The sequence below is a fragment of the Cebus imitator genome, unplaced genomic scaffold (assembly GCF_001604975.1).
Source record: "Cebus imitator isolate Cc_AM_T3 unplaced genomic scaffold, Cebus_imitator-1.0 Scaffold279, whole genome shotgun sequence".
NCBI classification, from domain to species: Eukaryota; Metazoa; Chordata; class Mammalia; order Primates; family Cebidae; genus Cebus; species Cebus imitator.
Genome location: NW_016107594.1, coordinates 5191862 through 5208329, shown reverse-complemented (window position 1 = coordinate 5208329; position 16468 = coordinate 5191862). Strand labels below are relative to the sequence as shown.

The following is a 16468-nucleotide window of genomic DNA, read 5'->3' as shown; positions in this document are numbered from 1 at the left end:
TTTTTTTTTTTTTTCCTGATAGTAGAGAGCAGGGCTGGACTAAGATTTAAATGACTGAAACAAATCATAAGATGTTGGGTTTCCTGAAAGACAACCTAGGCAACGCCATTCTGGACACAGAAACGGGCACAGATTTCATGACGAATACACGAAAAACAACAACAACAAAAGCAAAAATTGTCAAATGGGATCCAATTAAACTTAAGTGCTTCTGCACAGCAAAATAAACTATCAGCAGGGAAAACAGGTAACCTATGGAATGGGAGCAAGTATCTGCAAACTACATACCTGGCAAAGGTCTAACATCCAGCATTGATAAGAAACTTAAGAAAAAAACTAAACAACTCCATTAAAAAGTGGGCAAAGGACATGAACATACACTTTTCAAAAGAAGATGTACACGTGGCTAACAAGTACATTTTTAAAAGCACATTATCACTGATCTTTAGAGAAATGCAAATTGAAACCATGATGAGATACCATCTCCTTCCAGTCAGAACAGCTATTACTAAAAAGTCAAAAAATAACAGATGCTGGTGATGTTGCAGAGAAAAGGGAACACTTATACACTGTCGATAGGAGTGTAAATTAGTTCAACCATGTGGAAAGCAGTATGTTGATTCCTCAAAGAGCTAAAAGCAGAATTAGCATTCGACCCAGCAATCCCATTACTGGGTACATACCAGGAGGCATATAAATTGTTCTACCATAAAGACCCACGCACGTGTATGTTCACTGCAGTCCTATTCACAATAGCAAAGACAAGGGATTAACCTAATGCCCATCAGTGATAGACTGGATAAAGAAAATGTGGTACATGTACACCACGGAATACTATGCAGCCATAAAAAAGAACGAGATCCTGTCTTCTGCAGGAACACAGATGGAACTAGGCCATTATCCTAATATCCTAAATTATGAGAAAACATGGACACACACAGGAGAACAACACACACTGGGGCCTAGTTGAGGCTGGAGGGTGGGAGGAGGGAGAGGATCAGAAAGAATATCTATTGGGTACTAGGCCAGTACCTGGGTGATTAAATAATCTGTACAACAAACCCCTAAGACATGAGTTTAGCTGTATAACAAAACTGCTCATGTACCCCTGAACCTATGAAAACATGCTGGGTTTCTGAAGTTCCCAGGAAGTCAGGAGGAAGACAGAACTCTTGATCCAGGCCTGGTCATTGAAGAGCTTTGCAGGGATGGTGGAGGGGCAGGGAGCAGCAGAGTTTGGGTAGAAAAACCACAAGTCCAGCCCTGGATCCACCTCTGCTTTCCTGTGTGTGCCTAACCCAGCTTTCAGGTGAGAGCTGGGGTTCAGGAGGCTACGTACTTGCTTGAAGCTGCACATCCAGGAATCCAGGTGACGATCCCAAGTCTGCTGTGTCCCCACCCTGCTCTATTGCTAGGACAGCCAATCTCCACTCAGGGGCTGCAGCCAACCAGCTGGCATTTACCAGGCTCAGCTGAGAGCGGTCCAGAGCCCAGCGGAGCTGTGGCATGCAAGGTCTGGGCTGCCTGCTGGCTGCGGTCGGGATGAATCCTGTTGTTGATTGGTTCTTTTTGGCAACCACAGACTTTCAAACGTCAATGGCCACGTGGTCTCCATGTTGGCCTTCCCATTCTGACACCACACATGAGGAGTGTGGTGCCTGGGTGAACAGCCTCAAAATTCTATTCTAACGCCTTATTTAAAAGATAAGAGGAGACCCAAGACTGAGGGATTTGAAATAAATAAGCACACCGGCTTGCCTGAACTGACTACTGCCTTTGGTCTCACCATCACTGCCTGCTGACCTCTGACTTTCACAGCCAGTACACCTTCCAGCACCTTCCAGGGTTGGTTTCTGTAAGGGGATTGTTTTTGCTCCCAGTCCCCCTAAACATTCTGTAGGTAATCACAGCAGTCATGTCTCCATTTTCTTACTGTGTATTTGCCACCTTGGGTCTGTTCAGATGGCAGTCTCCTGAAAACCAGGTACCTCCTCCTTGTACCCATGGCACCGTCGCAGTGCCTAGCTGCTGTCAGCACAGAGTGTTAGCTCTGAGACACCTCCTCCTTGTACCCACGGCACTGTCACAGTGCCTGGCTCTTGCATTAGCTCTAAGATACTGCTCCATTGCCCTTCCAGTTCCACATCAGATGGTAGGATTTTGTTTTGGTGGCTTGGTTCATTTTTCCTTATTGCAGTATTATCACTGCATAGAAAGCAGAAGCGGTCTTTCCATATTGTGTAAAGACCACATTAAACATATGCCACATGCTTCAGAGTGGCAGGAACAGGAAGAAGGAAGAGATTCCCCTGTGCCAGAAGGTAACCCAGTCTACATTTTCCTGAGAGTCAGGGACTACACCTGTCTGTGTAGCATTTGGGAAGGTCAGAGGAGACGACTGTGCTATGTGTATCCGAGAAGCGAAGCGTGGGGCCCCTGTGCTCACCACCCTAATCCTCTGTGAGACAGGGGTACCTGGAACACTGTGACCAGCATTGTCCCAGCTTCCTGCCAGGATGAGCTCTGGCTCTCGACAGCGGCCACGACAATGGGGTTAAATTTCCTCAACTCCTTAGATACTGTCAGGTTCAACTACTTTAAAGAAAATTTTAAAACATTATTTTTCAATAAACTGATTGCCAAAAGATCTCTGTGGCTAAGGAGGCACCTCCCTAGTAGTCTCTACTTCCTGCTGCTACGCCTTCCACCTGGGCAACTGCTCCACAATCTCCAGCTGCACGTGTTTAGAAAAGCGTTTCTCCCTGCCCCTCTGGGGTTTTTTTCCTCCCTCCTCCAGTGGTGAAATTCCAGAGGGCATTGAGTGGGTTACTCTTCACAAGCACAGAGCTAAGCTCAGTCCTGATACAAAGCACACACAAAGATAAGACCCAAGACCATGAATATGCTGACCTCAGTTGGACAGAGCTGCTTCATGGACTCCTGCAGTTACTCTGTGGATTCCTGCTATTACTCTTTGGGTCCTACCGTTACTCTGTGAATCTCTCCGTGGTTACTCTGTGAATTCCTGCTCTTATTCTGTGGACTCTCCAACCAGTCAGGAATTCTTTCACTAGGAATTATACGGATGCTGGCCAGCTGAGCTAAATTTAATATTACTATGTCCCCTATTGTGGTGGTGGGCTCTTGGCTTGGCAATTTATATACTCCATATGCAGTTAACCCTGACCCATCTGTGAAAGAAAAATAAAATCTCAGGCCTCCAAACTTACTGTGCCAATGGGAAAAGTTAATATTGGCAAAACACACACACACTGCCTTCCTTTTGTTCCCCAAAGCTTACTTTATGTGAAACGTAGATCTACTGAGGATGAGAGAGATGCATAACTCTCCCCTACGCCTCTTTTTTCACATGTGAAACGTAGATTTGCTTTACTCTAATCAGAGCCTCACAAGAACGTGACCACAAGCCTCACAGCCTACTCTTCCCTCTTCCCCTCCTGCCGGCGCTTTTCCCTTTAAATACCGAAGTCCTGAAAATCCTCTTTGGAAAAACGCAAAAGCCATAAACCCTACTGTAACCGGTGTTTTCTTCCCCTGGCACATCCATAGTTTTGGAAAAATAAGTCTCTAAATCCATGGAGATCTACCTCAGACACTTTTTTGGTTTACACAACAATCACAGGTATTCATTTGCAAATATACCTCCACAAGTTAAACGAAACCACAGAGCGACTGGGCATTATTTACAATGGCAAACTATTGCAAACCATCTAAAGCCCATCACAGACATCATAGAGACATTCGAATAAACTGATACATTTATAATATGGAATAATCTGCAACCCTGAAAGGAATGAAGGGAATACAGAGGGAAAGGAAGAAAAGGAGGGAGGGAGGGACAGACAGGTGTTTAAATTGAGGATGCGCAAGCAATGTTGCCTACCTCCTTACCTTCACATTATTTAAAAGCATGTGGTCAAGAAACCCTATTATAATAGGCGCATCAGAAACAACTTCTAAAATTACTTTTCCAAAATATGAATCCATACTATACACTTCTTGCCATATGCTCCAAATGTAGATGCACACATTTTAACAAGGAAAAGACTAATACTCATATTTGCTTGCTAGGCGCCATACGCTATTTTAAAAGTTTTGTACACGCTAACTCATTTGTTCTTACAGAAATCCTGTAAACTGCACCGTCACCTCCAGCTTCTAGGAGGAAACTGAGGCAGGGGGCTGCGGCTCCCGGACCCACCCAGCCTACTTGGCCACGCCTGCCTCCCTCCCTCCTGCTGCCCCACATTCTTTCTTCCTAATTGGAAAAACTATTCGCGCTGCTCCTCCAGGGAATTTCAACCTTCTAGAAAGATCTGACAAGACTCGAAACTGTTTATAAAGAGAAGATGCTTGTGCCTAAATGCTGAGTGCGAGCGCCCGTGATGCCCGGGAGTGCAGACACCCTGGGCTTGGCGCCCAGCCGGGTGGAAAAACGATCGCAGAGTGGAAACGCACGATAGGGCTACCAGGCTCCCGTGGGGACCCGCGCGGCGCGGGCACGCGCATGCTCTCGGGCACGCCCACGCTCTCACGGGCACGCCCACTCTCGGGGATGCGCGTCTTCAGGACACGCGAACGCCTCAACGCCCTGGCCGGCTTACTCCAGTGAAGAGCTGGACCGACGTCGTCACCCGTCTCGCAGGCCTAAATCTCGGGGCCTCATCTGCATCTCCGGGCGATGGCAGAGGTCGCGGGCACCGACTCTGCCTATTCCTGCCCACCGGAGTCCCTCCCCGTGCCCGTGCCCGGCACTGGAGATTCGCGCGGATAGAGAGGCGGTGCCTACTACGCAGGCGCTCGCTGCGAGCGTCAGGACCCTGCCGCAACACTGCCACGCGAATCCACGCTGGCCAATCAGCGGGGCCAGGGGCGGGGCTTCCCTGCCGCGCGCGGGGAGGTGGCGGCCCACTTCCGGCAATAATCGCCGCGTCGCCGTCAGGTGCGGGCCCAGGTCGCCGTCAGGTGCGGGCCCAGGGCACCGGCGCGCCAGGTGGGCACTGGGGGCCACGGGCGCGTCAGGTGAAGACGGGGGCCGCAGGCACGCTAGGTAGGTACAGGCTGCCGCGGGCGCGTCAGGTGGGGACGGGGTCGGCGGGAACGTCAGGGGAAGACTGGGGGCCGCGGGAGCGTCTGCTGGGGACTGCGAGCCTTCGGCGCGTCAGGTGGGGACGGGGGTCCGCTGGCGAGTCAGGTGGGGTCGGGGGGGCTGCAGGCGGGTGTAGAGGGTCTGGGAGCCGCGGGCGAGTCAGGTGGGCACAGGGGCCGCCCATAGGTGCACCGCGTCTCCTCAGCCGCCGCCTCTGCCCACCATCTGCGACCTCTTCCCGCCGCCACCTTCCTGGGCCCTCTGGCAGGCCCGAGCGTGTGTCCGCCTTACTGGACGAGGTATTCGGGGACTCCTCCTGCCCGCGTTTGCTCTCTGGCCCGGCCCTTGCGTCTTCGCCGGTGGAAGCCTGCCCGGGTGTGACCCCGCGTTTCTCCGGGCCTCTCTGCCCCATCTGCTGGCTACCTTCTTACTCTCTTTCTCTTCTCCTGGTCTGTGGCTCTGACTCTGACTTCTCCTTCCCATGCTTATTTTTCTTGCAGCAGACACGTAGGAATTTTGCATCCTTCCCTCACAGTAAGCTCAGTTTGACCTTTTTTCTCAGATTCCATCTCTATCCTTGGGCCTATCTCTATCCTTGGAGAACCATTTCTTCCCTTATAAAGCTGTCTCTTGCCGCCTCCAAATCCTTACGGTCAGGCCCTAATCAGAAAAAACGTTTACTCTTTCATATTCTGTTTTCTCCTCATCTTTACATGTTTTTCTTTTCCATGAGGAATGTGTGATTTTCTCAGTCCTTCTTTGAGTAAATCTTATTTCTGACTCTTGGCCCTCAGTTTGCCGTTTTTTGATGTCCTTCCTGGATCAAATTTGTCCACACTTAAGAGCAAAACAAATCCATTTAAAAATGGATTGGAATTTTCTTTCCTGTCTTGTTTTCCTTGTCTTAGTGCCTTTATATTTAGGTCCATCATTACTTGAGATCATATTAGCGATATGTAATAGACGGTAAAAATGTTAAAAAAAAAAAAAAGATTATAATTAAATGGTACCTGTTTTAATAGAGTTTTCAGGAACTGTTATTTTAAATATGTAGTGGTCAGGAGCATGAATCCTGGAGTGAGACTCCATCATTTTGAATCCCAGCTCCACTAAACTCTTTGCCTCAGTGTCTTCATCTGTGAAATAGATAATTAAACTTATAAACAATAATAATGTTTTCTACCTTTGAGGACACTGTGAGGATTAAGTGAGACAATATATGTAGATTGTTTAGAGTAATGCCTAGACTATAGTAAGCTCTAATAAATGTTTGCCATTATCATTGTTAAGAAAGAATATCCTTGTTGAAGGAAAGACCTTTTTTTGTTCTGATTCTCTCATGCAGAAAGTTTCCACCAGCAGGTGAACTTCATGAAATCCTTTTCTACTGAAGTACCCCACCTACATGTCCTACCACTTCAAATGGAAATTAAGGGGAAATTTAAAATAGTTCATCATTGTAGGCTCTCTGAAATAAGTTGGCATAAAGTCTGCTTAAAATTTGCAAATTATACAAGCTATACCCTCTGAGTGCTTGCTCTTAAAAATTTACCAATTTTCGGTAGTAATTTCTAGTTTTTTTGTATTTGGAAAGTCCCAGAACAAAGATAATTTTAATTGCAATAAGTGTATACAGCTCTAGCAATTCACATTTTTTTTTTTTAGCTGAACAAATAAATTCCCATTAAATGCAGTGGTTCTTCATCATTCTATACAACTTTAGTAATATTGTTTACTGATCTACAAACTCAGATGCCTCAGATTGGGAGTATTTTTGAAAACTTGAGATCCAGACCGCAGACCTTTTAAATGAAAACTTGTCTTTCTTTTGTTATTATTATTTTTCAATAAATATTAATCCAGAGTTTGTGCTTTAGTTCATGAACTGTATAGATTATGCTTTAAGATAAAACTTCATTGTGATTCAAAAAGCATACCATTACAAATCTCTGAAGTACACACATCTTCAGAGAAACAAATCTTTTCCTCTGTGTTGAAAATAAAACCCTTGGGCGTGGACTATTTTTTATTTGCAAGGTTCATTAGCTGCATCTCATTCCTTTCAGCTCTTACAGAATTAAACTTAGCAGCTAAGAAATTCAGACCAAACTATTCATTTCTCACTGAGTTACTAAAATGACTTATCTGTAGAGTTTAGGTAGATGTAAAACAATTGGTTATATTAATGGAAACACCAGGCAGGCTTTTTATGTAAATGTTAAGGGGATTGTTTGTGAAACTAGAAGGTAAGTGTATTAAATGATGAGTGGGCTTAGTGTCTAAATAGATAAGTACAATGTTTGTGTCTCATCAAGTTTTAAAATATTTTGTTAGCCGAGGAAACCAGAGTGTACATTGGACAGTCGTCTAGTTAAGGTTCTGTTGGCAAAATGTTTGTTGCCTAGTTGTTTTTTTCTGTCTCCATGTTTTTCATTTGATCTATCCTGCAAGCCCTAGAAAGTTATTATTCCAAAACAACACTGCTTGCACTCATCTATTGCTGAAAAACTTTTGATTACTTACAGAATAAAGTCTAAACGCCTTTGATATTCTTCTATAATCTGGCTTCTAGTCACTTTTCCAGCTTATGGACCAGTCCTCCCGTGAACTTACTCCATTTCATCCAACCTTTTCTGCTTATTTTTCTCAAATTGCCACATACTTTTTGACCTTTATACTTATTCACCCACCATTCCTGTGATTGATATTTTTTGCCCATGCCTCTCCATTCATTTAAGATCTAACCATGTGTTAAGACCTAACCATGTGTTAGGGCCAAGATCAAGTCCTAGTTTCTCTTCAGAGCTTTCCCAGCTGATTTGTTTTCTGCTCAAATTTATTTTGGTTATTCTCTCTTTACAAGTTACAAAACTGTACCTATGTATATATGTATGTATACATGCACATACACATATCTACACGTAACATACTTTATTATGTTACATATGTATAGAATTTGTGTGTGTGTGTGTGTGTTGCTGCTGTTCCTTTTTAGTTCCTTAGCTAAATCACACACTCTTGAGGGCAGGAACACCTAGCATAATAACATTTAGTTGGTGCTCAAATGTTTATCATTGAAGTAATCCTGTATTTGGTTTGTTAGCAATATTTTTCAGGATTATCCACTTGATCTTTTTTAAAACATAAATTTCTGAATTCACAGTTTCAGGTTGATATTGAGAGATAATTTGACAGTTATCAGAGATGTTCCTAGCAGGTATTTTTCAGTTGTATGTGTTTTATGAGACTCAAGGTGCTGCTTCAAACGGTCATCTGCTACTTCATGGCCTCTGCCACCTTTGGTGGGAATGTTCTTGAAGATCATAGAATCAGCTGTATGCTATTAGAGACAGTCTTAGATAACTCTAGATTTACTGAACATGGGCAGTGAGTTTTGCATTTCAGGATGTTCAGTAGTTGTGAAGCAGGCCTGTGAGACAAGGTTTATCAAAATCGTGCTGAAATTTAAGGAATATTTAAAGTATTTTCTAAAGCAAGAATTTAATCATTATGTGACTGAAAAAGATATGTTCTGACTCTAAGTCAATTTAGCAAGGTTTTCAGATTCTCTTTATGTAAAGATTACTTCATTATGCATTTCCTACACCATCAGGAATTAAGCATCTGTGGTTGATCCAAGAACATTGTTGAAGTCAGTGTAATTTCCTTACTTTTTTTTTTGTCTCTTCTACGATTGTGTAAGTGCCCATTTAATAGCTTTATTTTTGTTAATTATACTAAATATAGTTGGGAGGCGGTATTTGAAGATGTTCATCTCTCACTTATTCCCCATGATGTAAATATTTTACATTATTTTCTATAATAAAAATATTCTACATTATGAAATACTCTTTTCAGTCTGTTTTGGGCATGAAATTAGAGTAACACGTTACAGAAACCACTCTTGCTTGAGTAATTCAGCTACCTTTCTGTAGCTAAATTCAATGTATATTTTCAACTCTTGCCATGCTTGGCTTTTTTATAGCATTTTCGTCTTTGTTGATTATTTCTTTCTTGAAATACATGTTTCTCCTGACTTCCTACTTCTCCCTCTCCCTCTTTGGCCCTTCCTTTTCACTTTTCCTTCTTGGCTCATTTTCATCTGCTGGTCCCTTAAATGGTGATGTTTCTTAGGGTTTTTTTCTTGGCTCTCTTGATTTCCCTCTTGACATATTCTGTTACATTATTTGTGTGGTTTTGATTAGTATCTAAATGCTCATGAATTTTCTTTATTTCTCTCCAGCCTAACACTGTTCTGAACCATGGATCTATATATATATTTATTCATTCAGTAAATATTTATTGAGCTCCTGTTATATTCCTGGCATTGTTCAAGGTAATAGAATACAGAGCTGAACAAGGCATAGCATTCTCTTGGAGGAAAACATGATAAACACACTGATCATTTCAGACAGCCCTTACAGCTATGAAGGCACTAGATAATGGCGCAGACTGGTGGGGTGGGGTTGAGCGGCAGAAGGGCGCTGTTTGGACGGGGCCTTTCTGGGATGTGACATTTTTGAGTCAGCAATGTGAACATCTGAGACAGTTCTTAGCCTCATGCATAGTCTCACTGTGCATGAGAATCACCTATGGACCTTTAAAAACTACTTAAACTTACTTTTCACTCCCAGACATTCATATTTAACTGAACTAAGATGGGACTAAGCACTTGCATTTTTAAAAAGCTTCCTGTGATGTTAATGCGCAGCAGTAGTTGAAAACCACTGATCAAGAGGAACAGAAATCAGGTTAATGGGAAGAACTAGCATTCCAGGTCTCTCATCAAATTGTGAACTTTGTGAAGTTAATCATGTAGTTGCATCATTTTTTAAGTCATAATTTTTGTACCTGGAGTCTAGTATTTCAAACTGAACAGGCATGTCCAAAGCTGAAATTAGCATTCCTTATCTCTCCTCTCCTGATAAACCCTGCTGTTCCTTCTATGTGCATTATCCCAGAACTAGGGACTACAAAACCAAATCTAGATAACTTCCTTGATTTCCTCCTCACGTTTCCAGCCAGTCTTCCCATGCTGTTTGACTCTTTCTCCTAAATGTTTCTGCAGTCTCTGCTTTTCTGTTTCTTTTGCCCCTTTACACTCTCGCCCTTTAAAGGCCAACATTCAGAAGCCTCCAGTCCTAACTCCTTTCTTCCAGGTGACCCTCATCCCATCCGTTCTCCCAGTGTGATACACAGTTCTTTGTAAACCACAAATCTAATTGAGTCACTTACCAGCTTACATCCCTTGTTTGACCCCTCATTTCCCTCAGAATAACGTCTAGCTCCTCTGACCTGATCTGGCCTTAAATGACTTCTCCATCCTTAATTCTGGCCCACTCCTTCTCATCTGTTCTAAGCTTCTACCAAATTGAACTACTTAGAGTTGCGGAACATGAATACATTTCATTTTTGGTTTCTACTAACTTCTGGCAAAGACAGAATACTTATTTGGGATAATATTCCCTATTCCACACTCCCTGACTCCTGCTTGTTTTTCAGGTATGAGCTTGGATGTCACCTCTGGCAAACCTTTCATGACATATGCAGTACTGGGCCAGTAATACCACCTGTACTTACTCCACTTTATCACTGTAGTACAACCAAAGTACTATGTTATTGTTGCTATTTATCACTAACGTCCAGCCAACATTGAAGTAATGAGCAGACTTTTACGTGTTAAGAACTTTAATATTTAAAATTAAAGAATAAATGTTCTAAGTGAAAAGAAACTTTTATGAATTATATATGCTTTTTAACATAAATTAACTTTTTAATAGGAGAACTATGCCATTTTTGGGTCAGGACTGGAGATCTCCTGGATGGAGTTGGATTAAAACAGAAGATGGCTGGAAGAGATGTGAATCCTGTAGTCAGAAACTTGAAAGAGAGAATAACCATTGTAACATCAGTCACAGCATGTAAGTTACAGCTGAGCAGAACCATGTCATTTGCCAGTTTAGCATATATGGCCTTATCTATTTTTCAAGTACCTGCAAAGCTCCATAATTTTTGAGACTTGCCCACCCAGAAGGCTGGTGTGAAGAAACTATTTATTCAGCTGAAAAATGAGGCTAGGAGATTGCCTATTTTCCATACATAGATGCTTTTTTCTTTTTTTTAATTTAAAACATTCAATCCTCACAGTAATCTGAGAGAGAGGTATTATTATTAACCCCACATTATAGCTGAGGAGCCTGAAAAAATTAAAATACACAGGTTTGGTGGCATATGGCAGAGATGTAGTCATAGTGGCTTATACAAGACAAATCAGGTCTTTTCCCGTGAAAGCCTGAGTTGGCATGATGAGTTTCCTCGTAACATTGTCAAGGGGCCAAGAACAGTCTGTCTTGTTGCTCTGCCATCCTGAGAGTATAGCCTCATCTGCGTGGCCCAAAAGGGTGTATTAGCTGCCACATTTGCGCTCCAGGCTGAAGGGTAGGTGGGGTTGGTGAGACACAACCTGTGCTTCAGTGGCAAAGCCCAAAAGTTAAAATGCGTCACATTGCCCACACCTTGTTGACTAGAGCACTAGTGCAAGGGAGGCTGAGGGTTAGCCAAAATGTGTCTAGATAAAAACCAGAGACTGCATGAGCACAGAAGCAGGAAAGGTGGCTATCGTATGATGACTGCAGTGTCTACCACAGTGGTGTTTGAGAATTTGGAGGGCTAGAAAGGTCTTGAGGTAGCCTCCTCTGGAATGTCATGGGTCTAGTCATTTATTGTATATTATTTTACATTTGTGTAATTACCAACTGTGTGTTTGATGGGCCATATGTTTTTCTGACAGAAGTTTAGTAACTTTAGACCAGAGACATTTTTGCAGTCTTTGAAGCAGAAATTAATTTTCTATTTTTAGTTATAGTGAGGATAACTCAATAATTGTTAAACTTATATTGTGGCAGTTCTTTGCCACATTTATTTAATGTTGATAGCTGTAAAACGTATTTAAGGCTTATAATTATGCTTTGGTATTGCATAATGTTATACATTATGAATTTTCCAGTTCATTATTATAATTTTTATAGCAAATATTTTACATTTAAAGATGGTTGGCCATATCTAGAAATGTTAGGTGTCTCACATATACTCCCATTCGTCACTATTAAATGTGGATTTTAGGATAGGGAAATATATTACAGTTTTAAAAAGCTGTAATGCTTGAAGTACGGTGTTACTGCTGCATCTGCCGTAAGGAATTTATGTGAATTTGGTTTTTCTTTCTCATGTATTCTTTTTCCCATCATCTCAAACACATTTTAAATGTCCGAGAATTATTGTTTTTTCTCTGCACACATAGAATTAGAGAATACAGTCGAAATTTTTTTTCTGTGCATAGCTCCCTGTCTGTCTTTCCCCTTCTCCCAAACTTACCTACACATCCACCCCTTTGAACCAGTGGCTGCTAATACAAGCATCCCTGCACAAAACGGTTTTATATGGGCAACTCTGGCTATCCCCTGTGGAGCACAGTGAGTCAGAACTAGTCAGCACCACCCTTTACCCCACCTAGTTGCTTTGCAGTACTGGGACCCTGTCTTTCCTACTCTGCTATTTTGTTCATCTTCCTTTGACTTTTGTCCGTTCCTGCCAAAATGCAAATTCAAACCTGTGGTAGAGGCTATCGGTGACCTGAAACAGCAGCAGATGTTTAATATATCCTTTCTCTGGAAGGAAAAGCCATTAACTTTGAACCTAAAATTGATTTTAAAAAGATGAGACAGTATATAACCACCATTTTAAATCACTATATAAATGGCCTTCTCTTTTTGCCACATGTCTTTGAGAAACATAATACTCACAATTCTTTGATTTAAGGTGGGCTTTCTAAACTTAGAAAAGGAACTATAGTAAAAATAATTTAGATAATCAAGATTCTACATAACTTTGTTAATTTTCTTTTTTGTGAATGTGCATGAAAACAGAAGGCCTTTAGTATCCTTCTGCTTACTTTTCAACTCTTTTTGGTATTAAAAGTTTAGAGAACATAGATAAGAAATTAAGCAGTTTTTTCTGGGGGCAGCCCGCCAGTTCATACTCTGAATCCTTGATTAAGCTGCTCTTTCAAGCAACATTTATGATATTGCTGAAGTTTAAGCATAGTTTGATGGGCAGAGAATTCATCTTGAACCCTACCTTAGGAAGCCTTTTATTAGGCTGTTGATTCAGAATAGAAGGTAGGTTGGCTGGGGTCCAGATTGAAGAGAGGACAGCTAGCTAAGGGTTTCAGTAGATGGGTGAGAAATGTTGAGTGCTGCCTATGGTGATATCTGTACAGCTGGTCAGAGGGTCAGGATCAGTAAAAGAGTGAGTGACAGATTGAGTGGACAAGCCAAAAGAGTGGGCCTGAGAAGGACTCTGAGGGTTCAGCTGGGGAAATGGTGTTAAGTAAATAATCTGGCTGGGTCTTCTCTCCGGCATAGTGTTGCTGCCACTCAGTTTTATGTCCGATGACAGAAATTGTATGATTTCCATAAAAGAAATATATTGAAGAAGGGTGCCTACTACATATCTTTAAGAATTTCTAACTTTTTCCATCAGATTTTGGTGTTATTATGGGCACTTTAATTGCTTATGGTTATTTCAGTATAACTGTAGGCACTGTTGAGGATAGGTAAGAAGTTCCTCCTTGTGTTTTGTGAAGTTGGCATTTGACAACAGAGTATGTAGTCAAATGTAACACATTCAGCTCAGTCTTGACAGAGATGCTTCTGGGAACTTTCCTTTGCATTGAATTTACTAAATCTTTTTTATTGCATTCTTTTTATACCTCATAAAACATAGTATTTTCTATCAAATTTGAATGTCTTAACATTTATTTTGGTAATTTGGTTCTCAGTGGGCTTAGCAATGGGGGCCATAATAAATTTAAGGCTCTACTAAAATTATCTTGAACTCTAATAGTTCCCAGGATATCCCAAGATAATGGAATTCTATAAAAAGCATTTTTAAATTGTACATCCCCCAAGGAAACAAGATAAAAGCTGCATTTTCGGTTCCCTTATAAGAATGTGAAAATTGTCTCTGGTTACCATGAGGGATAGAGAATTCAGGGGATCCTTCTGGCCCTTGAAATAAAAAGTCACCGTACCTAGGTGAGGAGACATCCTGTATCCATTTATTTCAGTAAATATCCTTGTTAGCACATTGACATTTTCCCCTTAGGATCTTTAGAATATTGTTAGTTTTCAGCAAAAGTCCAGATGGCCTTCCTTATATTCTTTCATTTAGTGACTGGGAAGAAAAGGAAAATTAGTTTCAGTGTCAGACTCCGCACTAACTATTTTGAGCAGTATTTGTTGTTAGTGCTTCTTAAATAATGATTTTTGTCTATTGTAAACTCTTGTGTCTGACTTTAATATTATCCCTCCTCCAGATTTGTGGGTTTTGTTAATTATAAAGCAGCATATGCTCATTATGAATGAACAACAACAAAAAATTTATGCAGTCCTGAAGCATAGAACATGAAGAGTGAAGTTCCCCTTTTCTAGCTCAGATTCTGTTCTGCACAGTCACCTCCTGCATGGTCATGTGCACCATGTTAGATGTTAGATGTTAGAATCTGCAGAGAATCACAGTCATTTTCTCCACCCCAATCCCTGCTGTTGCCTGGTAGTTTCAGTGTCCACCTGTGGGACTTAGAGCCTCTGGCCTTGGTACTGTCCTCTTTGTTCCTAGGCTCTCCTTCCCTCCTCTTCTCTGTCTCAGCCACCCACTCCCATGGTCTAAAACCATGAATTCGGGCATCTCAGTCCTTAAGCATAATCTTTCCATCTTCCAGATTTCCTGACTACCACCTCAACTGTTTACTTATTTTTTTCTATCCTGTCAACCCTCTTTTTTTCATGTCTTCTTTTGTCCAGCTTATATTCCATGGTCCATTGTTTCACTAACACTTTTGCCAATACCCTAATGTCCATCCCAGTCTTTTTTTTTAAAAAACATACTCAAATGGCAGATTCCCAACCCTAAATGAACCAACGTATGAGCAGCTAAGAAATGTAAGAAAGAAGATTGATACCAGAGAACACAGTGGGGACGTCACCCACTCACTCACTCTTTTTCTCCTGAATTCATTCTCCCATTGCTTGCTCCTCCTTATTCACCCACTCATTTGTTTGCTCTTTTCACTTGCTCACTCATTTATTCTTTCACTCAGTCTACAAACTGATGTTTCTTGGTCATCTGCTGTGTGCCTGTGGGACCCCCATGCAGCCCACAGTCCCACTGTGTTTGTTTGGTTGTCCTGCTCTAATGCTCTTTGTGTTACCAATATTTTAAACCTCCTTCACTCTACTCTGACTTCTGGCTCCCTACGCACCTCCTTTCCCTACTTTTCAAAATACCCACATCTCTGTTTCCCCGGGAAATCCCGAGCCATCAGACATTTTCTCAGAACCTTAAGTGGATTAAAATTTTCATCTTTGTTAACTTTATTCTGAATCTTTATTTTTTTTCCAGAACTGAGATGCTCTGAACAGAGGCTCTTTTTTCATTAATTATCTCAGAGGGAACAGTAAGTGTATTGTCCTTTGCCTGTTGATTATCCCTAGGGGTAAAGTTGTAGGGATTTTTCCTACGTGAGTGGTAGGGGCTTTACTCTGCTCATGATGGGAAGGACACAGCTTTCCCCACCCCTCCAGAAAGGATTTCCTTGGAAATGGAATGGTCCGAGGTTCTACCTCTACCCCTTTGTTGGGCAGATGAATTCTACCCAGGAGCCAGACTTACAGATGTCTTTGGTCTTGTTATTACACATACTGTTACACCTATTTAGTCCACAATGTATTAAGCATTTACTATGTGCTATGATGTCAGAATACAGCAATAAATGAAACATGAAAACCCAAGTCTGATGGAGCTTGCATTCTGGTAAAACAGACAGTCAATAGACAAGTTGAGTTCCATAATGTAGTGAGTGTGATCATGTGGGGGAGATAAGAAATGCTAAGGATGGGTGATGTTAGAGGAAGATCTACAGAGAGTGGCCTCTAAGAAAGCATCTGTGGAAGGAAACCTTAGACAATGAGAGCACGATGAATGGATGTCTGAGGGCAGGGCCCCCCTGGCAGGGAAAGAAAAAGTGCAAAGGCCTCAAGGCAGGAGTATATCTGGCATATTCGGGGACAGCAGGGTTCTAGCATGCGTAAGGGGAGCCCAGAAGCAGGGCCAGTAGGAGACTAGAATGCAGCCTGACTGGGTCCCAGCTGTGAAGTACCTTTTGTCATAGTAAGGACTTGGGCTCTTCTGAGTGAAGTGGGGAGTCCGGGTTTTGAGCAGAGGAGTGATTTGGTCAGGCCTATGCTTTAATAGGAGTATTGTGGCTATTGTGTTAAAAATAGATTTCTTTTTTTTTTT

General features: G+C 42.0%; 1 protein-coding gene and 1 long non-coding RNA gene across 7 annotated transcripts in view; one reads left to right on the top strand and one right to left on the bottom strand.

The window, feature by feature from the left end:
• The window catches only part of LOC119467311, a 27272-nt gene extending 22519 nt beyond the window's left edge, over nt 1-4753 (bottom strand). Inside the window, exon 1 of the long non-coding RNA XR_005195849.1 lies at nt 4626-4753. This is a non-coding gene — a long non-coding RNA (uncharacterized LOC119467311). The remainder of the gene's footprint in view (nt 1-4625) is intronic.
• FBXO25 (F-box protein 25) overlaps nt 4567-16468 on the top strand; it is a 70638-nt gene continuing 58736 nt past the window's right edge. For 3 of the 6 annotated variants that reach the window (XM_017501145.2, XM_017501148.2, XM_037728727.1), the window contains exons 1-2: nt 4957-5014; nt 10891-11031. In XM_017501145.2, coding sequence (XP_017356634.1) covers nt 10898-11031 — 134 coding nt within the window. In that variant the 5' untranslated portion in view covers nt 4957-5014; nt 10891-10897. Of the gene's footprint in view, nt 5072-5271; nt 5410-10890; nt 11032-16468 lie in introns of those variants that run through there. The other 3 variants (XM_017501146.2, XM_017501149.2, XM_017501147.2) reach the window with 2 other exon arrangements.